This window comes from Medicago sativa, chromosome 3, assembly GCF_051527215.1.
Source record: "Medicago sativa cultivar Bolivia chromosome 3, Bolivia_mono, whole genome shotgun sequence".
Taxonomy (NCBI): domain Eukaryota; kingdom Viridiplantae; phylum Streptophyta; class Magnoliopsida; order Fabales; family Fabaceae; genus Medicago; species Medicago sativa.
In genome coordinates, this window is record NC_140751.1 from 86476045 (window position 1) to 86503862 (window position 27818).

The following is a 27818-nucleotide window of genomic DNA, read 5'->3' on the forward strand; positions in this document are numbered from 1 at the left end:
TTCTCTCCCCCTCCCAATCTTTCCATAGAAACAAACACACCCTTAATTTTGAAGATTGGTTGTTGCACATTACACAGTACTAATAAATGTGTGACTTAGCAGTAACTACATTGTGTGTAAACTGTAATTAGTACTACACAATTATCAGTAATGATTATGATTAGTACTGGGCCTATTAAATTAATGGGCTGGCCCTGGGTCTGTCCTCCTCCCTCCTCAAACTCCTTAATTACAAAAGCATCCAATTTCTTCTTGATTGAATGCACATTTGTCAAATGCACATTTAAAATCAAGCATTTATGACCAATTAATCCACCCCCACCAATGTCAGAAGATAGCCACATGCAAATCTCAAACCAATTAATCAAAATTAAATGCTCTTTCCTACCATTCAATTAATGACTCTCGTCTCGTCTCTACAATTTGCCAGACCTACACTGCACACGCCACCACAACCATTTAATACTCCCTTTCATTGACCTCTCTCACCAATCACCTTCTTCCACGTGTACGTCCTCCTCTTCCTTCATTAATAACCGTAATTCATTTCCCAACCTCTTTTTACTTCACCGTCGCCGGTTGAATCTCTCCGGCGAGAGTAACGCCTCTGGATCACCGCACCTCAGCCGGCTTGACGAAAAAACCGCCGCTGATGATCTCGAAAACATCGGACTCGCTATTGATTTACTTCTCCGCCATGAACTCCCTCCGTCGCCGGCGTACCTAACACTTGACTCTGATAACGGAAAGAATCCTCTCCGCCGGAAAAACGGTGATTTCATTCCTCTGTAATATCTGAACGAAAACACTCTAGACTTCCCTAATGAACCAAACGGCGACGGTCTTTTACTCCAGAAACTGTTACTCCCTCTTCGATACCGCCACGGTGAGGTTGTAGCAGGATCAATAACCATCCTCTCCGATGGTAAACTCCGTTCAAAACCAAACGAATAAGACCGTTTCAACAGAAAATCCTCTCGTCTGGTAAACCGATTCTCTTCACCGTTAACAGGAGAATGAGGAGTAATCTCCGGCGCCGGCGTATCAATATGAAGAACATTAGTTTGGTCATGAAACGAAGGACGAATTCTAGCAGCCATGAGAGGTCTGAAGGGAGATTCACAGAGAAGAAGAGAGCGACAGAGAGGACAGTTAGCGTGTGAACGAAGCCAAGCATCAATGCAGTCAAGATGAAAAGTGTGGGAACAGAGAGGAAGAGTACGAACGTAATCGTGATCTTCGAATTCGAGTAAACAAACGGCGCAGTCACGGCGAGATTCTTGTTCGTATTTTGTTGTGTAAATGAAGAATGGAATGGTTTTTATGATGGATTCGTCTAAGCCGTAGGTGAGTGGTGTTTCGAAGGATGTTGAGTCGTATTGAAGGGATTCAATGTCGCCTAAGGAGGAGGATGAGGGAGGAGGGCGGTGGAAGCGTTGGATGAGACGGTGGATGGGAGGGGAAAGATGGCGGGTGATGAGGCGGGAGTAGGTTACGAGGACGAATGCGGCAGCAACGACAACAACCATTGCTATTAGGGGTGGACTGAAGTCTACTCCAGATGATGATGATGGCTTTGATATCAGTGGAGAAAATGGGGGTTGAGCTTGATGGTGATGCATTGGTGGCTGAGCTGGAGAAATCATGGTTGATGAGAATGGTAACAGGGGAGGGAAAAGAATAGAGATTCAATTCAATTATGTGTGATGTTTGTGTTGTTGTTACTGAGACTGAGAGAGAGAGACTTGCTCTCAAACGTGGAAAGAGAAGAGAAGTGTATGCTGTGAAATTGGGTTTCTGTTTTATTGGATTTTTGGGTTTAGTTTCCTTAATGAGAAAAAGTCTTCAATAGTCTTTACACCTAATTTTTGGGCACACGACAACGCATAAAAATTGAAGTTTTTACTCTTTTTTCATTTTCTGATAAAAAAATCTTTTGTCGTTTTGGGATCATTTCTCCCGCCTTTTTTGTTCCATTTTTCTCTATGGTTTAATTTCAATGGCTTATTTATTCTGATTTCCTCGTCTGATTGTACGATACATCCATAAGTTGCAACAAACTATTTCACTTTCTGGTCTTTCTTTCAGCATCAACTCATTCTCCTTTTCTCTATTTTCATCATGTACGAACTTCTTTTTTCCTTTTTCATTCTTCCATAAGTCACTTATTTATTTTATGATTTTGTAGAAGAAGTTTCAAGTTATTCAATAAGTTATACTTGTAACCAAAAAAAAAATATTATTCAATAAGTTATACTATTTTTTTTTTGTCATCTAAAGATAGTTGTGACATTTTAATGCCTTTATTACATGTAGTTCCTTCACTGATTGAAATTATCATTACCAAATTGGTATGTAGAGAATTTACTTTTAAAGTTGTTTTCAATAGAACATGTTAGTATGGATCAAATTAAAACGGCAGTAAAGAGACATTTTTAATATAAATCAAATTTCTTAAGTTTTATGCAAGTTGAAATGATGACTTTGGTTTATTTGTAGGATAAATATGGAGGATAGTGAGTGTCAAGTAGTTGAAATTGACAATCCCAGAGATATTTTCCTTGGTCAATTTGTGCATAGCAAGGACGAAGTTTATAACTTATACCAAGAACATGGCTTCAAGATGGGTTTTAGTGTAAAAAAAGGGAAACAAGTGCACTATGATAATGCTAAAAAGAACACACTTTTGAAAGATTATTACCGTTCCAAACAAGGGTTTATGAACAATGAACCGGAAGAAGAAATCGTAGGTGAAATTGCTTATCAAAGGGCTGATTCGAGGACAAATTGAAAAGTGATCGTGCAATTTAATGTTAGCAAGGATGGAGAATGGCGAATTACTAAGTTGATAATGAATCACAACCATGCTTTTGTGCCGCTCGAGCAAAGACATTTGTTACTCTCTATAAGAATGGTATCAGAAAGTTACTAATATTTGGAGATATTTAGGAGAAAAAGGCAGGTGGATTTGATAAGCTTGGCATGACGATAAAAGATATGCATGATTTTATCTACACCGAAAAGATTAAATTAATTCAAGGTGGAGATGCCCAATCTTTAATCAATCCCCTGCAAAATAGACAAGCACAAGATGTCATGTTCTACTATTGTTATGGTTATGTTGTCTTCAGGTATGTAGATAGTCAAAACATAACTTCATCCAAAACTTAAACACGTGTGCTTGCTCAAGTATTCTTTTATGAGTGGACTTGGAATCCTAAAGAGTGTCTTAATAGGAGATTAAGGTAGTTGTTTTTTTGGATCTGCTAAGGGGCTTAGTTTTTCTGGCTTTTTCTGTTGTCATGATAGGTTTCTTGTGCTGTAATTTAAGTGTGCTGGGACTGGTTTTTGTGCATAGGCTTTGTTTTTGGTTTCCTGCTTTTTCTGTCCAGCCATTGCGCTTTTGTATTGGCCTGTTGTAACACTTTTAGTTTTGCCTATTTGCACATCTTGTGCTAGGCGTATTTAATTTTACTAAGCTGATTCAAAAAATAAAAAAAACCCTCCAACTAGTGGTTTCCAAGATAGGCAAGAACATAAAAGAAGTTAAAGAGAAGTTGAAATTGGCTGCTGGGTTTTTGTATGCAGTAGAAGATTATAGCCTAATTTTGGTTCTAGTTATGCAGCACTTCTGGTTTAAGAGAAGTTGAAAGCTCAAAATTGGTGGTTTTGCTTATGAAGTGGCCTGCTTCTGCATTATATTGTAAGCCACTTTAAAATTAGTCCATGACTTTATCAAATATTTCTGTTGAAAAGTGACTAAAAAATAATGCATCCTGTCTGTCAAATTCGATGGCCGAATGGTTCTGTCCGGTGGCCGAATTTGACCAGTTTTTTGTAGACTTTTGTCTCGTAATTTTTCGGTGGCCAAATTGTCGCATGAGCAAAAAAAAAAAAACAGCTTTTGAGCCTGTTTTGTTCCAATTTTTAAAAGATGTTTTCCACTATAAATATAAACCTTGTATCAGATGATTATGTGTCTAGAAAAGAGGGTTTAGAAGCCAACATACAAACTAGGGTTTATAGAGAATTTCTCTTGGAAACAAACTCTAGGGTTAGGATTGTTTTGATTCACCTTGAACAAAACACTGTTAGGATTGAGTCTCTTGGTCACGGGAAGAGATTGAGACTTGGGTAGAATTAGGTTTGAAGACTGATTCTTGTAACCCTCAATATCTCTTTGTAAAGAGAAACTCATATCATTATAGTGGAACGGAGAGCTGCTCTCTCCCCCAGAGTAGGTCATCATTAGACTGAACTGGGTAAACAGATTCTTGTGTTCTCTTTCTCTCCTCTCTTGCTGTTTATTTTTGTTTGAATTATTTTGTCACCCGCTTGATTTGATTGTTTGGTTTTAATTTGCTCCACGCATCAAGTTTATTATTGGTGTATTTTTCACAACGAATTTACAACAATTTCAAATTAGTCCTTATCTTTGTCAAAAGATTTTCAATTAGGTCACTATCTTTATGTATTTGTCACATGATGAGAGACTTAATTGAGAAACTTTTGACAAAGACAAACATATTTTAAATATTAATAGAGTTGGAAACTAATTTGAGAGTGGCGGATCGATTTAGTGGTTTACTTTTTGTTTAACATTTGGTTTGATTTACAAATTATAGCTCTTATTTTGCTTTGTGCTCAAGTTTGTGGATCAGTTTGTGCTACATTAAAATGAGCAAGCAGGCTAAATCTATATTTTGGTTGTAGCTGACATATTAAAATAGAGCTGTAATGTATATCAGTTTATATATCAATTTAGCTTTCGCTTAAACAATGAGCTATATTTCTTGTTTGAATTTTATAGCACGTTATAGTTGTGCCTTATTTCAACAAACCCAATGGTTCAACGTCCCAAAAATAAACATCCTAGTACAAACATAAAGCCATTGTTGCAAAAATACTTCATCAAATCTCATTAACAAGCATAATCCAATATGAGAAATATTTTGTCCACACCTTTAAGGGTGTATACACCCTTAAAAAAAGAGAAAAGAAGATTGATGTGTTAGATTTGGTAGTTTGGTGATGCGATAGAAGAAGAGAGATAAAGAGAAAATGATGCGTTAAATGTGTGTAGAAAAATAAAAGATGTTTATTTATCCTTGTTGAACTGATTTTGATATAAAGAAAAATAACTAAAGCCTAACACCAAAAAAGAATTAACTAAAGCATTAAGCATAGCTAAATCGACAATGTTAATATTGTTACGTTGAAGTTCAATAATTTGGCCTTGAGCGCACGACCTCATATATGTAGCTTGCCACTTTATCTGCAAGATTCGAAGAAGAAAAAAAAAACTAACTAATCTCATACAAATATTAAGAGATTGTGTTAAGGGTGAAAAATTCATATAAAGCCGCAAAAAGCTTTTCGAATACAATTTTTTAGTTCAAAGATTTTGTATTATGTATTAAAAATTAATCTCCAAAACCTTCATCTCTCAACATCTTCTATTTCTTCCAATATTTTTTTTCTTTCCAAAACTTTCATTTCCCGTCTAAACTCTCAATGGGAGCTAACTTAACATTCCACATCGTTTTCAGGTAAATTTTCTAATTAATTGCTTTGGTTCATTTTGTTGAATTTGATTTTAAAACGTCTCTATTTCGCTGTTCATTTGGTTTGGCTCTCGGTCAGGTAAAAAGATATGTTGGCAATTCACAATTTGTTTGTAAAGAATTAGACTATAATAATAAAATCTGAAGCGTTGATTAAATTTTGAAAAATGAAATCCAACGGCGAGGCGAAAATCCCAATTTCCGGATCTCTCTCTCGATTCACCTTTACTTATTCATTTTCCCCTTCTCATCGACAGTTCCAATTATTATCTTTCACCGGAAACACTACCAACAGAATCAAATCTCAGACGTTAATTTTCTTTTCCGATGGGTGAGATGAAGATGGAGGACATGCCGTTACCGGCGCTGTTTGAACAAGCAAGGAAGATCCACGCCACCGCCACTGAGTCCGGTGCCGACCAAGTACGCTTTCGTTTCTCTTCTTCCTCTTCTTCATTATTTGTTTTCATGTTTCTGTTTGATTGATAATTGAGTTGTGTGTAATTTGTTCAGGAGCTTGTCAAGAAGGGATGCGAGGCTCTCAATAAATGCGAAAACATGATTAATAGGCTTGGTTTATTCTCTGCTAATGAAACCAAAGAGGATATCAGCACAACCGATCTCAAGTACATCCTGGTACTTCTTCTTATGCTTCTTAATAACCACGCTTTTCGATTGATTGATTGATTGATTGATTGTTGCTTGTTTTACTGTTGTGATGTTCATCTTTACATCTATACATAATTTGTGAGATAGAAATTTAATTTAGCTTTATGATGATTGATATATAGTATGTAGTAAATCTAGTTATTATAAGGTTGTTTTGCTGATAGCCGCACGGGTTGGGAATGAGTATAAAAATCCAAGGCTGTGACACCATCTTCGGTGCATGTAAAATTGAGCTTGAGCATATAGAAACCGAATGCTGAAGCTTGGGGTTGAGCTTGAGCATGTTGACTTGAGCTGTGCAATTTATTGTAATGCGGTCACTGTGGTCAGTTGTGTTCTTAAGAGATGTTTGGTAGCTTCCATGGAACCGATGGTTCATGATTGTGATAGAAACTGGTACCAAACATAGAAATCTAGTAGAAATAACTTACTTTTATCGATAATAAAACACGATTACACAATGGGTTCCCAAACATCATTCATGCTTGCAACAACTAATAGTTAAGTAAACCGAGTGAGACTGGAAAAATTTAGTACATTATTTCGTCCTAAATATGTGCAACAACTAGTACTTTCAATTTAGTATTTATGCATAAATTCTATCATGCACATGCAGCTCTTTCACTTAAGAATCCTAATGTGTATTAATATGGGAAAGCTGGCTGGACAAATGCACTATAGAATATTTGTTTATCCCATATTCCCATGTGACCTTTAAGTACAGAATATTGAAGATAACTTATGAATTAATATTTATCTTTTTACCATTTACCAATTTTTTGTTATCATTCCCTCAGGTGCCGTATTATCTTGCTGAGTTGACCGAGAAAATAGCACATGATGACAGGATACCGATTCTAAAGGCTTCCCAGGCAAAACTGAAGGTGAGAGCTGATCTGTTGAAAGGAAACACCTTCCCCCAACACCCAATTCAACACTATATGCACAATCCTTGTTAATTTCTTCAATATTATTTTAATTAATGTCCTTTTATTGAAGCTTACTGAAAACATTTTTTTTAGGAATTTATCTCATTTTGTGAGGCGATGGAGCTGGTCCCAAAAGAGGAGTTAGAATCTTATATGCAAGGGGTACCAAAAGCTGTTGCTGATCAGAGGGCCAGAAAGGTGTCATGTTTTCTTTTGCAATGTTATGATATGATATTCATACAATTCATACATTATATGTTTGTATATTCATCTCTTCTTCCCATTATTCACTTGTTATGAAAATTGAACAAGCAAATTTGAATGACGAGCATATTAATTTATTTAATAATTTATTTAATAATTGTGTATCTGTTATGCAGATAGCTAGATTTAAACGACAAAAAGCTGCAGAATCGAAGTTGTTAGAAATAAACGAGCGAAAGGAACGGCGTGGGCGTTCTACTAAAGCAGCTGCCCTGTCCACCCCTGTTGAGGCAGGAGAGGAAGAACTATTGGAAGATGACGGAGAAGAAGAAAGAGAGGTTTGTATTTTGATCTGCTGAACTCCATTACTGCTACTTTATTTAGTGGGTTTCTGCTGTATATGACCGCTTCCCTGAAAATGTGTTTTTGCCTGGTGGATTTATCGACCATTAGATGGGCTTAAAAGTAGGTTTGTGGGACCTATAGCAGTCCTACATATTATTGGACTAGCTTGTGATTTATGAAATGGACTCTGGCGATTCAACACTTTCAAAAGCATATCTACATGTATAAACAATACCTGCTCAATGCTCATCATGCCATTCACTTATTTTTCTTCTCCTTTTCAGGCTTGGAATACTAGCATATCTTTGGCAATCTGTAAGGTTTGTTCAAACTTATGCAAGAGCTCCACTTTGTTTAAACTTATATTTCGATTATTCTCATGGTTGTCTTGAAATGTTCAGGCATTTGATCTTCTGGAAATGATTAAGAAAGAGGAGGAGATGCTTTCTGCTGTAAAGGATAGACAATCCAAGGTAGTAAAATGCTTAGTATCCTTCCTTACCGAAGTACCATTATTGTGGTTGAGATCTTTATATACTGCCACTGTTTTATATTGCCATAATTATGGTGGAGATCTTTATGGGATGTTGTTGAGTTCAATGTTAATGCTTAAAGAACTGTTATAACCTGGTAGAACTTAACTTTTATTAGACTTGTACATTTCACATTTCACTTGATAATTATGGAATACCAGGCTTTGAGACATATAGATGTGATGTGAATCTATGAGCCATGTTCTGCTTTAAAGAAGAATGGGAAATTGTTTTTTTTCTGCGGGATGAAATCTAGTTTTATTCATTGTTTCTTGTAATTTTGCCATGTTTAGGATGGGGATCAGGAGTTTTCTAAGGATATTATGGATGAACGTGCCAAAAAAGCAGAAGCTTGGCATCGCAATGCTGCAGTTCGTGCACAGTATACGAAGCCATCTCCACCAATCACATGTGCTACCTTCGCTCAAGATGTTCTGGAAGGAAGAGCACAAGCCTCGCAAGCACACGAACACAAACACCAACCACTGATATTTGGGCCACAAAGTCTTGTGAATGGAAGTTTTACAAATGAGAGAGCAAGAATGGCAGCTCAGGTCTTCCAACCCAGTCATAGGTACATATTTATCCCCTTTATCAATAAATGCACATTTCTTAGCTAATGGAAAGCTTTGGAATAGGGAAATGTAAAAAAGTCCATCAAAAGACTTTATGCCTGAAAGAAAATGAAGTTCAATTCCCTTGCAGTTTTGTTGTTCTAACCTAGGAATGATAGAGGATCAATAGTAACATAGTCACATTTTTTTGAGATGCTGAGTTGAATATTTTGTTGAAGGATGCCCACTATGAGCATTGAGGAAGCAGGACTAAAAGAAATGGAAATTATGAATACATGGCAAGAGAATACTGCCAGATTCATTGAAGAAGCCAATTCATCTTGGCACAATGATAGGAAGTTTAAGCCAGGTGAAGAGGAGGAGGATGAAGATGACGATGCTGCACAGGATAGAGCTAGAGCTTTGGATGATTGGAAGGATGATAATCCGCGGGGTGCCGGAAATTCGAAGCTTACCCCTTGCGGCTAATTGAATCTATTCTTCCCAGGTTGAAGAATAATGAGCAAGGGATGAATCTATAGTTGTCACGAAATCTCATTATCTATATAGTTGATTTGCTCCTAGTCTGTGTTAAAGATTTTGTATACCTGGAAATTCATCTGACTACATGTGTATATTTTTTGAGTGCAGCGTAGGGTCACACCTCATCTCACCTTCTTTTATTCTATGTTTTACATCTTCACATGGACTTAGATAACCAGTTTGTTTAATTTGCCATATAGCTCAACCAGGAGTGGGATTTCCTTTAAAATGATGACTTTATGCAACAAAACATTTTTTCCCCCTCGGGAGAGTAGCAACATCAAGAAGTTGCTTCGCTGCAGTCTTGATTACAAAATTGAATTCCTCAAATTTTACTTTAGAATCACGATGTCTTCCCGATTTTACCTCAGTTTACGGGAAGACTACAATGAAAATATGCTATGAAGTAGTAGGAAACTGATATGGAAATTATAAACCTTGTTTATCCATCTAATACGAACATAAGGAATGCGTTTTTGAATCATTGCAATATTATTGACTATTGTTGTTACAATGATAATTATATGCTTCTTTTGAGTTTTGCGCTGATCATCCTCAATTTAGGTTCCGTTCAATTTGCCATTCATCTATTAATTTTTCCAACTATCTAGATCAGTTAATTTTTTACTCGTCCAATATTAGCAGAGGTCATTTGTAACTACAAAGACAATAATGTAGAGGGAAAGTTTGAATTCCGGATTCTCGACTCCTCCATGTGTGAGTTCAGTCATTAGACTACGTTAATGATAAGTTAATTATGACTAGTTTTTTTTTTTTTTGGATTATTATGATATTGATACGGAGTTTCCACCGTTGTTAGCAATGACTAATCTTTGTTCGAAAATCTGTGGGTCACACAAAACTTGGTTCTCTCCTTCCAAAAGAATTTTTGCATACGCACGAGTCATTATTATTATTCATAAGACAAATCTACTTATTTTTACTAATTATTTTGCTTGCAATGTCAAAATGTTGGCTCAAATCAAATCTCAGACCAAGGAAGATTGCTATAGTGAAATCATCCTCCGCACAAAATCCATACCTTTTTTTTTTTTTTTTTTTTCTGATTATTTTCTTTTTAAAGAAACAAGTATAAAACTCACCAAGAATTTAAAAAAAAAAGTATGAAAAACACGCACCTTTGACAATTCCCTAAAAAAAAAAAAAGACGCACCTTTGACAATCTATCCCTCGTTCAAGTCTTAGATAAAACTAATTTATATATTAATCAGTTCAATTTTCATTTTAAAAGATAACCCAATCGCCCCTAAAAAAAAAAAATAACGCAATCTATTTATCGAAACAAATAAAAAGCAACCCATCTCTATGGCTTGATGCAACACTATAATCAGTGATGTTTTTCTGGTGAAACTACCACATGTGATATCACATCATATTGCTGTAACCAAAATAAACATTAAATTTGAGATTTGTTGTGGTGGGATCATAGGCTATGACTTTCTTCGCATAAGGTTTACAAATACAATTTTGCGTCTTCTTGTTATGATATACTCCCTCCGTTTCAAAATGAGTGTCGTTTTAGGTGTTTACACACATATTAAGAAATGCAATAATTAAAAAAAAGATAATGGTTATTTTACCAAATTATCCTTATTAACTATTGGTTAGTTTTAAAAGTAATACTTTGGAAGTAGTGTGCAGAGTATTAATTGGAGGGTACAATTGAAAAGAAAAAGTTATTATTGCATTGGAAACTGAAAGTGACATTCATTTTGAAACAATTTTTTTTTGCTAAAGCGACACTCATTTTGAAACGGAGGGAGTATATGCTTGTAACGAATTTGGCTATAACGTCTATTACAATCCGGGGGATATATTTTTTCAAAGTTTTAAGTGAGTGTCTAAACTAAAAATATTATAACTTAATCTCTAAATTTTGCAATAATGTGTAATTTGTTTATCTGGTTCAATATTTTGTAATTAGATCTCCATATTCAAGGACTTGTTATTTACAATGTATTTTTTAACACTTGTTAGCCAAAAAGTTTAAGTTAGGTATTATTACTTGTCGGTTGTCACAAGGTTTTTAAGGTATTGTCAAATTTTCTGATACATCTTTTTGAAGATTTAATTTGACTTGTTAATTTACTTATTATTTAGAGTGATCGAACTGATTACTATAAAGTTTTAACTGTAATTTATTTTGAAGTTACTTAGACATATATTTTTTTTAGAGGTTGCATAGACATAATTGTGAAGTACAAAAGAATTTTTGGATAGTCTAAAATCTAATCTAATATTTTTAATGAAAAAAACTTGATACTTATATAGCTTGATTTGGTCCTTATGTATGCTCTCGGCCATGAGTCTCACCTTCCCGGATCTCTATTCATCCTTAGCTGTCCCTTATAAAATTAATAAATTTGTGAAATTTTTTTTGACATCATTGTTCTGATGATTCTGTCTGCTGACTTTGCAATTAATTATTGAAAAATGATAGAATTAGTCTAATATTCAATAATATTCCAATGCTTGAGCATTATTTTTAGATAGGAAATGATGTTCTATCAATAGAAGATATGAAATGATGTTAGGGCTAAATATATGAAGAAAAGAAGCCTTCTCATAGGAAAAAAAAAAGTACCAAGGCTAAATATATTTTTGATATATTTTTTTTTAAATAAAATATAATTCTGATACTAATATTTTTACAAAAATAAACGCACTTTCAACGATATCAAAATAATTTTTACAATTAATATATTTACAAATTTTTCCTTTTTTGTAATTTTGAAAAGAAAAAAAAACTAAAAAATCTTACTATAAGTATAAAATAAAGAACACTAATTTTTTCTTGTCAATATATAGAACACTAAAGTCTAGAGCATTTCAAAAAGATGGTAAATGATCTCTTCTAATTTAATAAGTTAACTTATATGTTTAAAGCCAACTCTAAAAATGTAACATAGTTTAATTTTGTTGAAAGAGAATTTTGTCATTCATTGCAGTTCTATCCGGTTTGAAAAATTAATCTCTATAATTATATGCAGAAACATTCACATAAATAAAGTTAAAAAAAGAACACCACAGTGATAAGTGGCAGGTTCTTGACTATGTTTCTCATTGGTTTCCTAGATCTTGCTAATGCACGGGTTTTACTGTTTTACTGTTGGTTTGAAATCTAAATATTGATTCTTTGTTGACAAAAAATAAAATATTGATCAAACAAATAGTCAAAAGTTCACTTACTGCATAATGTATAATAATACATGCAAAGTTTTCAACAGAAAAAATACATAAAAATGTGTCCAGAAAAGATACATAAGAAAAAAAAATCAACCATAAAAATACATACAACACAAGTCGAAAAGGAAGCTTATTTAAAAGAAAGTATAGTACTAGGTTTTATTGAGACTTAAGAAAGTTCCTCCTACTTAATACTAATAGAAACCTTTTTTTTTTTGCCACATGATCCTGGCTTTCATAATTTAGTGTATGATGTTTGTATTGTATTATTTAATTACGTCACATCTTTATCTTTTACAGATCTTAACTCACAAAAGTAAGTGAGTTACAGAGAAGCATATCCTTTTAGTCTCATATACTTTGTTGCTTGTAAACTGAGAAATAAGTACTTAATGCAAGATATATTTTTGTCACTCACCAAGTAATGTTTTCTGGCTACTATGGTAGCATTGTTTGGGTATTAAAATTTCCAGTTGGATATACTACTTGTGAAGTGCGTTATGTGGACAACTCCTAGGTATAATTTCCGGATAAGATACGTGGTCCATAAGGTATTAATTTGGTGGTGTTGTTTGTATTGATTTTGTTTTAATATATGCTACAATCATGACAGGGACCAGTTTATCAAAATGGGTTAATCAAATTGCAAAGCAACCGGTACTTGTTCCCACCTTTTATACGTTTATAAAAAAAGAACAAAAAAATATAACTTTATATCACTGCTATTCATGCACTTTCAAATATATGCACTGTCTCTCATTTTCTTTTTATTTGTTAGAAGCCTAGTCCTACAAGTCTTTTATTTTATTATTACAAAAGTGTCTTTTTCTGCATTCTAATATTCAATATACAGGTAAGCAATACTAATTGTATTTAATATTTTATAGCCAACTTGATTCAAGATATCTATATCTTTGGTTCTTAGATTTCTTTTTCTTTGTCAGAAATTGTGACAAGCATCCATCCAGGAATCAAGTGCTTTTGCTTGCTAAAATTGTTAAGAATTGAAGCAAAGAGTAAGGAGTGGCAATTGAGGGTTGGTGGTGGTAGGAGAAGAAAACAAAGAAAGAAAATAAAATAAAGAAATGATTATAATCATATGGATGGTCCGAGTGGTAAATGACTCAGACACCTTAAACAAGTGGTTAGAGTTTAATTCGTAACTAGACAAAACTTACTCAGTTGATCGAGAAGAATCCACCTTACTAAATAATTTTTTTCGACTTAGATTGATTAATGTTTAACGGCGCTTGATACTTCGTATCTATATCATGATTATAAAAAATAAAAAGCTGAAAAAAGGGAAGGAGCATGTGGGGTTACCAGACATTAGGCAAGTCTTTCACTGAAAACCAGGAACCAAAATGCATAATCATATAGTACTTTTTTTTTTCTTCCATTCATTTCAGCATTATAATTCTATAATTTATAGAGTATAGAGTACACAATGTGCAGTCCAACACGTGTAAATGTAAACACCTATCTTTTTTATTTTCTGCATTCTCTAACCATTTATTTATAGATTATAGAAGATACCAATTTCACATCAGTTACATATCAGTCTTTGCTGTTTGGTGTGACTGCTGAAGTTAACTTGTCCGTTGGAAAAATACTTTTTTTTTCCTTATTCTACTTTCAGTTTCTTCAACTTACTATTTCCATTTTTGTCCTTGGATGTCAATTGCATAAGGTAAAACAAACATGTTTACTTCTTCAACATTCTTAACAGCACCCATCAATTTTATGTTCCTCAATTATGCATATTTTGTTGTCAATTATTGATGAATTATTTAGGATCTATAACACTTTATTGAATTTTGATTCATGTGAGTTGGTTGTAATGTAAGACTTATAGTTATTGGAATTGTATTCTAATTTTTTGTTTTATGTTGCAGTGTGAGGAAAAGGAAAATTAAATCTCATGGATAGAATTGTGTATAAAAAGAGTGATAATATTGATGATGATGGAATGTATCCAATATATTTTGGTGTTTCTTGTGCATTCTTAGCACTTCAAGTTATTAGAAAACCACATGTTGAAGTTGAGAAAAATTTGACTGAAATTGTTGAAACTATGCTTCAAGGAAGTGCACAGCTTTTGGGGTTGATTGCGTGGAAAGTTCAAAAGGAAGTGATAAATGGGGGAGAGGAAAAGCTGAAAAGTGCTGAGATGGAAATTGAGAATTTGAAAAAGATAAGACATGAAGATGCAAAAGCAAATGAAAAAGTTGTAGGGATTTTTGCTGCACAAGAACAAAGCTGGTTTAGCGAAAGAAGGAAACTTCGACAACAGATTGGTGCTCTATTGAACGAGTTAAGAGTGTTTGAGAAAAATAGGGACTTAGCTATATCTGAATTGAATCAGAAATTGAAGGAAATGGAGGGTTTGGTGGAGGAAAAAGATAAGAAGATTGAAGAAGAGGAGAAAAAGAGAAAGGAGCTAGAAGAAAAGGCGAAAAAAGCTGAAAAAGATGCAGAAGAATTGAGAGAATCTGCTAAACGTGAAGGTCAAGAGCATTCTTCTGATCTCAGGAAACACAAAACTGCTTTCATTGAGCTGGTTTCTAACCAAAGACATCTTGAAGCTGAACTCGGTCGTGCTGTTAAGCATTTGGATGCTACAAAAGAGGAACTTATTTCTGTCATGGAGAACAAAGAGGAGTCTGATTTGATGGTTCAGAAATTAACTTTGGAGATTGCAAAATTTCACAAGGATTTGGAACAAAAAGATAAGATTTTGTCAGCAATGTTGAGGAAATCTAAACTTGATACTGCAGAAAAGCAAATGCTGTTGAAAGAGGTTAAGTTATCAAAGGCTAGAAGGAAGCATGCTGAGCATGAAACAGAAAAGTGGAGAGAAGCTTCAGAAGGAAAACATGACAGACATTCCTTTAAAAACATGTTGTTGAACTTGAGTTCGAGAAAGGATGTTTTCCCTAGTTCAAGAGGCATGCAGCATAGTTCTTCAACAGGCTCCTCACATATTTCAAATGAACAAGAACAATTTTCGCCTATTTCTGATCACTACTTGCCACAAAGAAATGAAGACTTATGTAAGATTTATAAGTTCTACAAATTTTTGTCTCAAGTTTATTTGTTGTTAGGCCTTGTTTGCATAAACAACTTAATTAAATGTTTATAGCATAAGCGCTCATCATATAAATGCTTAAGTATAAGCTATTTCTATAACAAAAGATAATATAAATTCAAATTGGTTTTATATAAGCTATAAACTGTTTTCATCAGCTATCCTTGAGAGCTTATATAAAATAAGCTGAAAACAGCTTATGAACATGTCATAAGTTGTTTCCATAAGTTTTCACAAACTGTCTCACAAGTACTTATATCAGTAGATAAGTTCAAATAAGTTAATCCAAACATAACTTTAGTGTACAAAGTTCAATATCTAGCTACAATATCTATTTGTTGTGCTGACCCTTTTGTCTCCTATTTGGTCTCTAGCCATTCCTGCTAATGCTAAACGTTTGGAAGATTGGGTGAGAGCTGAGACAGAAAGGTATGCAACTCTGATTGAACAAAGGCATCACATAGAGTTAGATGCTTTTGCAGAACAAATGAGGATCAAAGATGAGAAGTTAGAGGCATTTAGGTGGCAATTGTTGAGAACAGAATTAGAAACAAAGCAGCTTCAGTCACACTTGGAGGGATTGGTGAAGGATGTGACACAGCTGAGACATGACAAGATGAAATTGGAGAGCTTATTGTTGGAGAGAGAGGATGAAATTAATTCTCTGAAAGACCAATTTGCTTCAAAATTGAGGCCTTCAAACTGCTTTAGAAACAACTCTAATCTGTCTCCGCAATCTTCAGAAATTACTCAAGATCCTGTCTGGTCTAGAGTCAAGATTGTGAAGAGAAAACCAGGTGAAAAACAGCTAGAAATGATGGAAACTTTGATTGAGGAAGTTTGTGAAAAGGAGGTGCAGCCCTTGAATCATGATCAATTTGACGATGAGAATTCACAAGTTCAATCTCCAGAAAATAAGATTGAAGAAGAAAAGCATGTTTGTCGGGAGGATAATCCTACTCCTGTGCAGTATCAAAGTCCAAATCACAGAGAAATTGATGCTGCTGAAAAGATAGGTTCTACTAGCAAGCCCTTTAATGATGCAAAACAATTCCAGTGGAAGATGGATCTTCATGCGCTTGGAGTATCTTACAAGATCAAGAGGCTTAAGCAGCAACTAATTCTAATTGAAAGGTTGACAGGAATGCAAAACAATGATGAACATTCAGAAATTAGTGAAGATAGCAAAGTTGGTATGAAGACTTATCTTTCCTTGATTACTTTGCTGAATAAACAAATTGGAAGATATCAATCTCTCCAAGAAAAGACCGACGATCTTTGCAAACGAATGGTAAGCATTGTTCTTGTATATTTTTATGCCTTCTGCATTGGCGTCTAATCATATATATTCTTGTATATTTTTATGCCTTCTGCATTGGCGTCTAATGTCATGTTATAATATTTTTTTTCTTAAAATATCTCCATGATGAGATATGATTTAATTCTATTTTTACTAGTTTTCTTATGACACTAGAATCCATTTGCAATATTCTAAAAAATATTCTGAGTCGTGTGAGTCCTTTTTGGCTTCTTTTTAATGTTCATTTATGATATTGAAAAATGGAGCAATGTTGCATTAATTGCAATCTAAATTCTACTTGTGTCCAACTTCATTTGGTATTGCAAAGTTGAGCATGAGTCAATAATTTGTTGCACATTATTTCAGCAAGAGAATGTCCTCTATGCAAATCGCGGAGAATTGAATAATGCAAGAAAAAAGGAGAAAACATCAACACTAGAGCATTTTTTGGAGGAGACATTTCAATTACAAAGATATATTGTTGCAACAGGACAAAAATTGTTTGAAATTCAATCAAAGATTGTTTCTGGATTTGTTGGAGTGGCAGAAGAGATGGAGAAAAGTGCTGGAATTGACATGAAACGATTTTCTGACAGTATAAGGAATCTATTCCATGAAGTTCAAAGAGGTTTAGAAGTTCGGACAGCCAGAATTATAGGTGACCTTGAGGGAACATTGGCTCGTGAAGGAATGATATGTTTGAGAAGGTAGCAATAATGGAACTTAAAAGGGATCACATTAATCGTCCTTTCCTCAAGTGTTTATTTGTCTATACTCTATAGTCTATATATAGTATACTTGTTACTGCAGTTAATAACATAAATTTGTATATGGAAGTTGCACATGAAAATAATTCAAATGTGACTGGTGAAAACAAAAAAAAAAAACTAAACAGTGAATAAGACTTGTTATTTTTATGTCTACAAAGTCAACAATGTGAGATTTTGATTGGTTCTTTGTCATGTTATCCAAGACACTTAGGAGAAGTGGTCCATGTTTGGTTTTTTTAACAAGTAATAAAAACATATGTTTTGTTCAATCTTCAGATTCAACTTCAACATCAAGATTTTATTGTTGAAATATAAACTATTTTAGATTGGTTTAGATATTTGAGCACATGGTAGGACCATTTAGACTCTTTTAGATGAATGGTATTCACAAATGTTAAATTTGTAAACTTTCTTAAATGTTATTTGAATTAGTATTTTCTAATCCAGTTTGAGACAAAAGCCATATATAATATATTTAAGGGTTAATCGTTGAAATAGTCCATGTAATAATATATGTGAAGTCTAGAAATAATTCTTGTAAAAATAAAAATAAAAATCGAGATTCTACTTCTGTTATTTGAGGTTATTCTTACTGCGATCCTTCAACAATCTAATCACATAGGAGGCGTTGATGTGGCACAAAATCTTGTCATGTGAATTTTTCTATGATGTGGCCAAAACCTCGGAATAATAAAAAGTGAAAGCCCAGTTTCAATTGGTTCTTCCAATGCATGTCATGTCAATTTACTCACCACTCACTGCAACAAAGTACCATTGACATGGAAGCTGAAAGAGCAAATAGATCATTCATTAACTAATTTCAAGAAGGGATTAGCTGGGTTGTGTTTAGGGCTGGACAGATGGGTCCGCCCCGCCCGGAACCGGCCAACCCGTGAGCAAGAAAAGGGCAGCGGGCGGGTCAAACCGGGTTACACGGGTTGGGCGGGTTAAATAAGCGGTTTGTGTTGGGTTACGGTGAACGGTTTCGGCCCACCAATTCACACCCACTTATAACCGAACCCCGCCCGCCAATGCTTACAAAGTGACAGTGGATGGGAATACATAGAGCAGTGTACCAGCTGTGTTGTCCTTTCCCTTTCCCTTTCACGTGGGAAATACTTCAGTGACTTAGCTTAGGTGCCATTGGTGCCATTGGAGAAATCCTGGCCGTTGATGTGTGTGAATGTGTGTGGGAATGTGTGTGTGTGTGGTGGAGATGTAATGGTATGGTGGCATTGGTGCCATTAATGGCACCAAAGTGGTTCCCCTTTCACGTGACTTGGAAGGATAATACACATATTCCTATGTAATTTTATTAATAATTTACTTACTTGCCATTTACTTACCAATGAATTCTAGTTATTATTACATTTATTTCTTTTATTTGCATTTAAACCATTTGTTTATACTTTCCATTTGAAACATAGTAGCCTCACTCTCTGAGTTTGGAACCTCACTGCCTCTCTCTCTCTCTCTTACGAGCCTTCTCTTCTTCTTCTTCTTCTTCTTCTTCTTCTTTTATACACAATCCTCATTTTTTTTGTCACATGTTCAAATACTTCCCTTCTTAATAAAGAGTCATCATCACTCTATTACAAATCTTGTTGGCTTCTCTGTATCCCCACACTTAAACGCCATGCAAATCTCAGTTCTTATTGTTCCATTTCAATGAAAAGCTGCTTCCTCCACATCTTGTTTCACCTGCGTTTTTTGATGTTTTTTTTTTAAAGATTTGGTTTAACAACCGACACAGTCCGGCCGGCCACCCGCGATAACCGCCAAACCGCCACACACAGAAACCGTTGACACAAATGGACGGCTGCGGACTGGGATTTTGGAACCGCCGGTTTGATCGGTTTGCCATTTTCAGCCCGAAAACCGGTCGGAACCGTCCGCTGTCCAGCCCTAGTTGTGTTGACAGAAGTGGGTGGGTCCAGAAGTGGAGAAAGATAGTTAGAGCACCCACATCCATGCCACCCAAATGGGTGGTATAAATGGGATCCACATAATATATTATACTCCCTCCCTTTCAAAATGAGTGTCGCTTTAGCCAAAAAATTGTTTCAAAATGCATGTCGCTTTCAGTTTCCAATGCAATAATAACTTTTTCTTTTTAATTGTACCTTCCAATTAATACTCTCCACACTACTTTCAAAGTATTACTTTTAAAACTAACCAATAGTTAATAAGGATAATTTGGTAAAATAATCATTCTCTTTCTTTTAATCATTGCATTTCTTAATATGTGTGTAAACACCTAAAACGACACTCATTTTGAAACAGAGGGAGTATTACTTTACACTTCTCAATTATTTAAACCACTCAACTACATTTTCTAAATATCCATATCACTCCTCTAAAATTCTAAAATGGGTCCCACTTATCTTACAATTACATTATACTTTAATAATATAAATATTATTTAAAAGAAAAGAACTCAAAAGTAATGCAACCTCTGACAAATTCTGGAACAGAACACCACTATGGTTGGTTTAGCTACTCATATACAATGCCAACTATCCAAGACACTATGACACAAATGCATTGGTCAGTGTGTTACCACCCAATATTTCAACCGATAATGTTGCTCTTAAGTTCCCTTCTTCACACACTGAATTGGGTTGGTTGCATTTCATTTCAAGATGTGGCTTCCTTTATGTCTCTCTCAAATGTCTTTTATGACCTCGGCGTTTTAGACATTCAAGCTTCTGATTCCACTGTGCTCTTCTCCCTTGCTAATAGGTCTTTCATTTTCAACTTTCTTTTACTAATTTTTTATTTTTTAGTTAAACCCATCAATTTTCAGCTTCATCATCCTATTTTTGCTGTTTTCTTTTTTCATTGTTGCAGGCTTCAAAACCTTTTTGGAGGAAAGGTTTTTGTGGGTCTTCCAATTCCTCATGCTGATTCTTCTTCACCACAAACCATTGATCTTGTTCTCCTTACTAAAAGGTTTTTTTATTTACTAGCTTGTCCGGTGTTTGACACGTGTCAATGTCGACACATGTAATTTCATTCAATTATGTCATTTTTACAATTTATTATGGTGTCTGGTGTTCATGTCTTTGTCAATGCTTCACAGGTACAAATGTGGTTGAGATTAAGGTGTTGCAATTTCTTAAACATGCATGAAACAACATAAACATTAAACCACATTGATGGAACATCCATTTTTTTTCCTTTAGTTGTTTGTATGTATGTTTGTAATCTAGGGGGGTTTCAAATCGTGATTTCATTGAAACTCCAAAATGCAGCTTTTGCAAAATCATGGTAAACCACCGTGATTTTGCAAAGCTCACCGAAAATCCAAACAAGCACTTAGGTTAGGGTATTTATCATTTACTTGCTTTTTTTACTATTCTGATTAGGTTAAATTGAGTCCAATTAAGCTCAGTTACAATTGAGAGTAATGAATGGTAAATTTGTTTTTTTTTTAAATATTTTTTTTACTTTAATACTGCAGAGAGCTACGACTGATATCGGTGAAGAACTTCTTTCATTAGTCATTTTCTGAACTTGTATAGAGGTGGAAGAAGTAAGAAAGCAAACTTCTATTCTTGAATCCTATCTTGAACAGAGAGGGGCTGTTCTACCTAGAAAATTTCTAACTTGTAAAATTATACTACCAAATCCTAAACTATGGTATGTTTCTGAATCTTCTGTAAATATATGTACTTTATGCAAATATTGTCAATTTCTTTAGAAGATACTCTTTTAATTCATGATTTTGCTACAGACTTCAAAATTTGCCAGATTTGGTTTCATATATATTGACATGTAATGGTCATTCTTCCTATTCACGTTTCACGCATTCTCTTTTAAATTGTTATTGGCAAGAAATGAAGAAATTAATACTCTGTAATTTCTAGTTGGAATTGCGTTGTGAATAAGTTGGAAATACGTTGAAAAAATTGTTAGCATCAGTTTACAGTTTAAACCCTTGCAAACCAGTATTTATGACGTAAAGAATGTATCGGCCCATCTGGTTTATCCAGTCAAAAGCTGAGTAATTTATTTATTTATTTTTTTTACTTGTTTTGTAATATAGTATATGTTAATATTTTTCTCTTTGTATTTGCAGTACCATTTCTGCTGGTGATTTTCCATCTGAAGTTGTTACCCTTACCCGTGAACAATTGGTGCAATTGAAGCTAGGAACAAAGAATGTGCTCTCTTCCATCAAAAACAAAATAAAAAAGAGGTTGCTCTCTAGTTGGGTAAAGAGTGCACTTCTTAGCTGGAAGAAGGATATGAAAGAATCTAGTAATCAGAATCTTGAATTTGTCCTTAGCACAGCTCCAACATATGGGATAGGTATTTTAGTTACCATTTGTTCTTATCTTTCGAATGTTCTATTCTTCTAGTAAAACCTCCTGCAATCAGATTTTGATGCAGTTGGATGTAGATGCTATTAATTAGGGCTGGACATCGGTCGGTTCAGGTCGGTAGTCGGGCCCAAAACCTCAATCCATCCAAGCCCACTGTTGAGAACATGTGGCCCAATTCCGACTGTTATAACAGTCACTTTGTTCGGTTTGTTCGGTTAAGACGGATTAACGGGAGGGTTGCTCGGTTAACCATGTGGCCCATAATACAAATCCAAAAACCATGGTCCTTAGGGTTTTGTTTTTAGTTTTTTTACTTTGAATCTTTTTAATCTTGGGTGTTTTAGTGCTAACTTTTTTTTCCCTTTTTTGTGTGTATTTGTACGTGGTTTGACAAAAGATGGAGGCAGTAACCAGAGAAGCTTTGGCTGGAGTAACTTTGGCTGGGCAACCTTTGGACACTTGTAAGTTTTGTGGTGATTTGTATTTTTTTTCATGAAAATCTATGAAGTTGTTTGCTTGTATGGTGTGTTCATATCTATGGAATTTAAGAAATTATGAGTCATGTGTATAATTATTTGTGTGTATGTGTTTGATCAAGTGTTCATTAGGCCTTCAATGTGGTTTAATCCTATGTAGATTGAATCTAGCTTATGTCTGGTATGTTTATTTGCATTCTGTTTACTACTATTAAAATTCTACATTATGTTTATATTAAAGTCTACATTATGTTTACTACTATTTTCATATTTTGGCAGTTGATAACACTCAATTTGCTACCCAAAATACTTCTCTAGATCCACATACAATGACATCTTTATTCATGCCAGTAGCTATTTCAGCAGCAAAAATTTGTTTCCAAACCGTGAGTATCTGTGTGATTTAACTGTTTTTTTCTCTTAAAATCAGCTATGGAAGGAGTAAATGGAGTTACAACTAAGGAGGGGGTAACTCAAGTTGCAGCAGCTACTGAGGAGGTAACTGGAGCTGGAACCAACAGTGAGTTTTAATATGCTTATCTGCCTTTAAGATATGTTCATATGCTCAACAATTAACATGTGTTATTAAGTTCTGTTATGTGTAAAAAATGTATTCACTTAACAGTAAGTTTTAATATGATTATGGTGCAGCTACAATTGTTGAAACTAAAGCAGCTGCTGCACCCTTGCAAGGTGATGCTTTTAGTAAGGCTATTGCTAGATTTGTTATCCTTTCTAAACTTCCTTTTAGAGTAGTTGAGTCGCATAGCTTCAAGCGCCTGTGTAATCATTTGCAGCCCCATTTGAATACCCCTTCAAGAAAGATTGTGTTTAGGGATTGTATTAAGATGTATCTAGATGAAAAATTGAAGCTCAATTTGATTGTAGTAAGCTAACATTCACTAACGACCGCCGGACTTCTATAGTAAACTTTAGCTACATTTCCCTAATTGTCCATTTCATTGATACTGAATGGAAATATCAAAAAAGGATTATTAGCTTTAGTTTAGTTCCAAACCACACGAGTGACACGATAGGTCAAAAAGTTGAAGAATCATTGAGGGATTGAGGTCTTATGAATGTGTCTACAGTCACCATTAACAATGCATCATCCGATATGGCTGCAATGGTTAGAGATATTTTGGCCATACATGTTTTGTCAGTAGCTTTAGAAAACATTTTCAGCACAAGTGTTAGAGTGTTGGACACTTATAGGAGTTCCTTGGGCCCGAAAGTTGAAAATGCTCTAACTCCTATAAGTGTTAGAGTGTTGGACATTTTCGGACCCAATGAACTCCTATAAGTGTCCAACACTCTAACTCTTGTGCTGAAAATACTCTCTAAAGCTATTGATGAAACAAGTATGGCCAAAACATCTCTAACCATTGTAGCCACATCATTGGACGAAGCATTGACTGTAGACACATTCCTAAGACCCCAATCCCTCAATGACTCTAAAACTTTTTGACCTATTGCGTCACCCGTGTGGTTTGAAACTAAACTAAAGCTAATAATCCTTTTTTGATATTTCCCTTCAGTATCAATGAAGTGGGCAGTTAGGGAAATGTAGCTAAAGTTTACTATAGAAGTCCAGTGGTCGGTAGTGAATGCTAGCTTACTACATTCAGATTTAAAATAAGCTTTGAGCTTCACTTTTTCGTCTTGATACATCTTAAAACAATCCCTAAACACAACCTTTCTTGAAGGGGTATTCAAATGAGGCTACAAATGGTTACATAAGCGCTTGAAGCTATGAGACTTAACTACTCTAAAAGGAAGTTTAGAAAAGATAACAAATCTAGCAATTGCCTTCCTAAAAACATCACCTTGCAAGGGTGCAGCAGCTGCTTCAGTTTCAACAATTGCAGCTGCACCATAATCATATTAAAACATACTGTTATGTGAATAAAAAATTTACACATAACAGAACTTAATAACACATGTTAATTGTTGAACACATCTTAAAGGCAGATAAGCATATTAAAACTCATTGTTGGTTTTTGCTCCAGTAGCTGCTGCAACTTGAGTTACCCCTCCATAGTTGTAACTCCATTTACTCCTTCCATAGTTGATTTTAAGAGGAAAATCAGTTAAATCACACAGATAGTCACCATTTGGAAACAAATTTTTGCTACTGAAATAGCTACTGCCATGAATAAAGATGTCATTGTATGTGGATCTAGAGAAGTATTTTGGGTAGCAAATTGAGTGTTATCAACTGCCAAATTATGAAAATAGTAGTAAACATAATGTAGAATTTTAATAGTAGTAAACAGAATGCAAATAAACATAAGCTACATAGGACTAAACCACATTGAAGGCCTAATGAACACTTGATCAAACACGTACACACAAATAATTATACACATGACTCATAATTTCTTAAATTCCATAGATATGAACACGCCAAACAAACAACTTCATAGATTTTCATTATAAAAAAAATACAAATCACCACAAAACTTACAGGTTGGCCAGCCAAAGCTTCTCCGGTTTCTGCCTCCATCTTTTATCAAACCACGTACAAACACTAAAAAAAGGGAAAAAAAAAAAGTTAGCACTAAAACACTCAAGATTAAAAAGATTCAAAGTAAAAAAAAACTAAAACAAAACCCTAACCTTCAGTGGGTGTTGAACAGTTAGAAGATTGTTGATCTTCGTACCTAAGACATAGTTATAACAAGTAATAGATGAGATAAAACACATTTATAGCATCAAAACCCATGAAACAGAGAATAAAAATTCGAGAAATTAATTAAATCTCACCAGGTGACGAAATGGGAAACAAATTTCTGAAACCCATTGATGAAACAACACAAACCAAAGTTTTAGCAACAGGAAAGTGTGAAGAATCCAGTTTATGTGACAAAAAGGAACCGAAAGAGGACCATGGTTTTAGGGTTTGGTGTTTGAATCTTCTTCTCAGATCTGAAGCGTAAGAACAAGAGAGAAACAATATCTGAACTGAAACGGCGCTAGGGTTTCACTAAGTGGTTTTCTTGTTTTGTGGAGTTGTGTCTGGGCTTGGGCCTTCTTAACTTGGATAGCAGGTAGCCCAATACTAGTATAGCAGCGGTTCGGGTCAGTTTTCGCTGGTCCATTTCCCACCATCCGCATCCGTCCATTGATGTCCAACAATGTTCATACATGGTTTACCCGAGTAAGCTGGTTTATCCGTTTTAACCGACCGCGGGTTAACGGGCCTTCCAGGTCGGCCGGATTGGGTCAGTTAACACATTTCAGTCCAGCCCTGTTATTAATGGTGCCTTGACAATACTTTTGTTTAGGGGTGGAAATATATCAACCCGTTTCTAAATATTGGTAGTAGGATAAGGCTTTGCTTTATGAGTCAAAAACCAATTCAATCCCAGAACTCTATTTGGAGAAGGCTCGAGGTTTTGATTAATGTTTGCCTCTAATTCTGTCACAAATATAGATACTCCCTGACTGAGTTGAACACTGTGTACACAAATTCTGTTTGACTGAGTTGGCAAAAGGAGCATTTTGGGGTTATCTGTTGTTGTACACTGTGTTGAAGTTATGAATCAAATCAGAAGTTCTTTTTCTTCCCTTTTTCATATTATTGATTAAAGGAGATTGCATAGCTAATATTGATAGGGACCCAAATTATGAAAGAACAGAAAAATAGTATTATTGATTGCTAAAAGGAACAACGGCCTCCATCCCAAATTATAAGTCGGTTTGCTAAAAGGAACAACTGCCTCCCTCCCCATTTTGTTATAAAAGGATGAGAAGAGAGAGAGAGAGAGATCTTCACTCTTCACATCCGAATGTGTCACAGACTTTGTTCAACTGCTTATAAGAGAGAGATCTTCCCACCCATTTTTCTACATTCTCATAACATCGCTCCCTACATAATAGGCTTGGGCAACTGCTTAGATATTTTCCTATTTCAGCCCACACTCACCCAGGTCCTAACAGATGTGCTTGCCTTTGGATTAGTGTACTCTTGGAGCATTGTTGGCACTATCTAATACCACCAAATCTTAGTTTTTACTCACGGAACAGATTGTTTGGCTTGCAGGTTGGAACTGAATGGCAACAATTATGTATTGGGAGAGTTCCTTGAATTTAAGGGCAAGGAGGAAGATGTTGAGGCTTTAAGACATATCAGAAGATCAAAAGTTGGTCAGATGATAATCCAAAAGGGAAGGTTTCTATAGTTGAGGCTTTAAAATTGTAGTTTTAACTGATAATTACATGTTTGATGGAAGATAAACCATTCAAGGGAAGGTTTCTATAGTTGCATTGTTATTATTGTCTAATAGTATGTTGTTTCTTAAACTAACATGAGATTGTTTACAGCTCCGTCTACGCTTCAAGTTTTATACACTTTGTGTGACTATAGAACCAAGCTAGTATCAGCACCAGAGTGGAAAGAAGTGACTGTAAGATCAAGTACTGAGATCATCTTTCAGGTCAAAAATGCTTCCAAGAGCAGAAAGTTTAAGCTGTCTTCAGTCTGCTCTATGCATCTTAGCGCATAAAGTTACTCAACTGAAACGTTGGAAATGTCAATAACAGTAGTAGTAAATTGTCCCCTTTTCTGACATACAAAATACTATTCCATGCTTGCATTATACATATAACATATTATATAGATATAGATATAGATATAGATATAGATATAGTTGACAGTTTTATTTTATTTACATGATCATCCTGTTATATCCTAATTTTGGACCTAAAAATACTTGTTCAAAGTTTTCTTTCATCTTTGATGTATATCTATTACTTTTGAAGAATTGCCAATTTGCTATTGTTTACACTGACATTTTACTCTGCTTTATCTCTCAATTTGGCTTCAAAAATCTTTTCAATTGTGTTTTTGTCTATGTTTTTTTGCATTTCAAGTCATTTGAATTTGTCTCTGATCAATTGCATCTTTCCCTGCATTTTATTTCAAAGTTGTTTGCAAAATTCATGAAGAAGGGTATTTTAGTCATTTCCTGCATTCAAACTCATTTTAGTCTTTGAAAATTGTTTGAGTCTTTTCATTTGGTTTGTATAAGTCCTTGTGTCAATTCCATGTCAAAATCCATTTCAAAAAAATTGCATTTGAAGTCTTTGAGTCAGTTTAGCCCCTAGGGGCATTTTAGTCATTTCCTGTGTTAAGATTCCTTTTAATCCCTAAAAAAATTGTCTCTGAGTCTTTTAATTTGCTTGTATAAACTCTTGCTTTAATTCCTTGTTAAAAACTATTTTAAAATTGCATTTGAGTCGTTTTGAGTCATTTTAGTCCCCAGGGGCATTTTGGTCATTTCACACGAAATTTTGACAGAGAGAG

The 27818-nt window shown here is 34.7% G+C and overlaps 3 protein-coding genes and 1 pseudogene across 6 annotated transcripts; 3 read left to right on the forward strand and 1 right to left on the reverse strand.

Annotated features, from left to right (window-relative positions):
* Window positions 1-154: 154 nt before the first annotated feature.
* Window positions 155-3495, reverse strand: LOC146941350 (RING/U-box superfamily protein). Its single transcript, XM_085755113.1, has one exon. The coding sequence runs from the start codon at window positions 1644-1646 to the stop codon at window positions 567-569; it is 1080 nt and encodes a 359-aa protein (XP_085611239.1). The 5' UTR covers window positions 1647-3495; the 3' UTR covers window positions 155-566.
* A 2324-nt stretch (window positions 3496-5819) lies between these two features.
* On the forward strand, window positions 5820-9501 carry TAP46 (2A phosphatase associated protein of 46 kD). Its single transcript, XM_085755115.1, has 9 exons — window positions 5820-5987; window positions 6078-6200; window positions 7031-7117; window positions 7256-7360; window positions 7543-7704; window positions 7996-8031; window positions 8113-8184; window positions 8538-8818; window positions 9038-9501. The coding sequence occupies exons 1-9, from the start codon at window positions 5892-5894 to the stop codon at window positions 9285-9287; spliced, it is 1212 nt and encodes a 403-aa protein (XP_085611241.1). The 5' UTR covers window positions 5820-5891; the 3' UTR covers window positions 9288-9501.
* Window positions 9502-13859: 4358 nt separating this feature from the next.
* LOC146941352 (Ribonuclease P protein subunit P38-like protein) lies at window positions 13860-17975 on the forward strand. 3 transcript variants are annotated; one of them, XM_085755117.1, is made up of 4 exons: window positions 13860-14019; window positions 14444-15601; window positions 16011-16927; window positions 17303-17975. In XM_085755117.1, the coding sequence occupies exons 2-4, from the start codon at window positions 14470-14472 to the stop codon at window positions 17645-17647; spliced, it is 2394 nt and encodes a 797-aa protein (XP_085611243.1). In that variant the 5' UTR covers window positions 13860-14019; window positions 14444-14469; the 3' UTR covers window positions 17648-17975. The 3 variants fall into 3 exon arrangements, with proteins under 3 accessions (XP_085611243.1, XP_085611242.1, XP_085611244.1); XM_085755116.1 differs by lacking the exon at window positions 13860-14019 and adding an exon at window positions 14092-14238; XM_085755118.1 differs by lacking the exon at window positions 13860-14019 and adding an exon at window positions 14264-14374.
* A 2312-nt stretch (window positions 17976-20287) lies between these two features.
* Window positions 20288-27133, forward strand: LOC146941353 (uncharacterized; annotated as a pseudogene). The gene is made up of 5 exons (XR_015030032.1): window positions 20288-20448; window positions 20557-20658; window positions 21223-21348; window positions 21788-22020; window positions 26556-27133. The product of XR_015030032.1 is annotated as an uncharacterized LOC146941353 (transcript).
* Window positions 27134-27818: the final 685 nt, after the last annotated feature.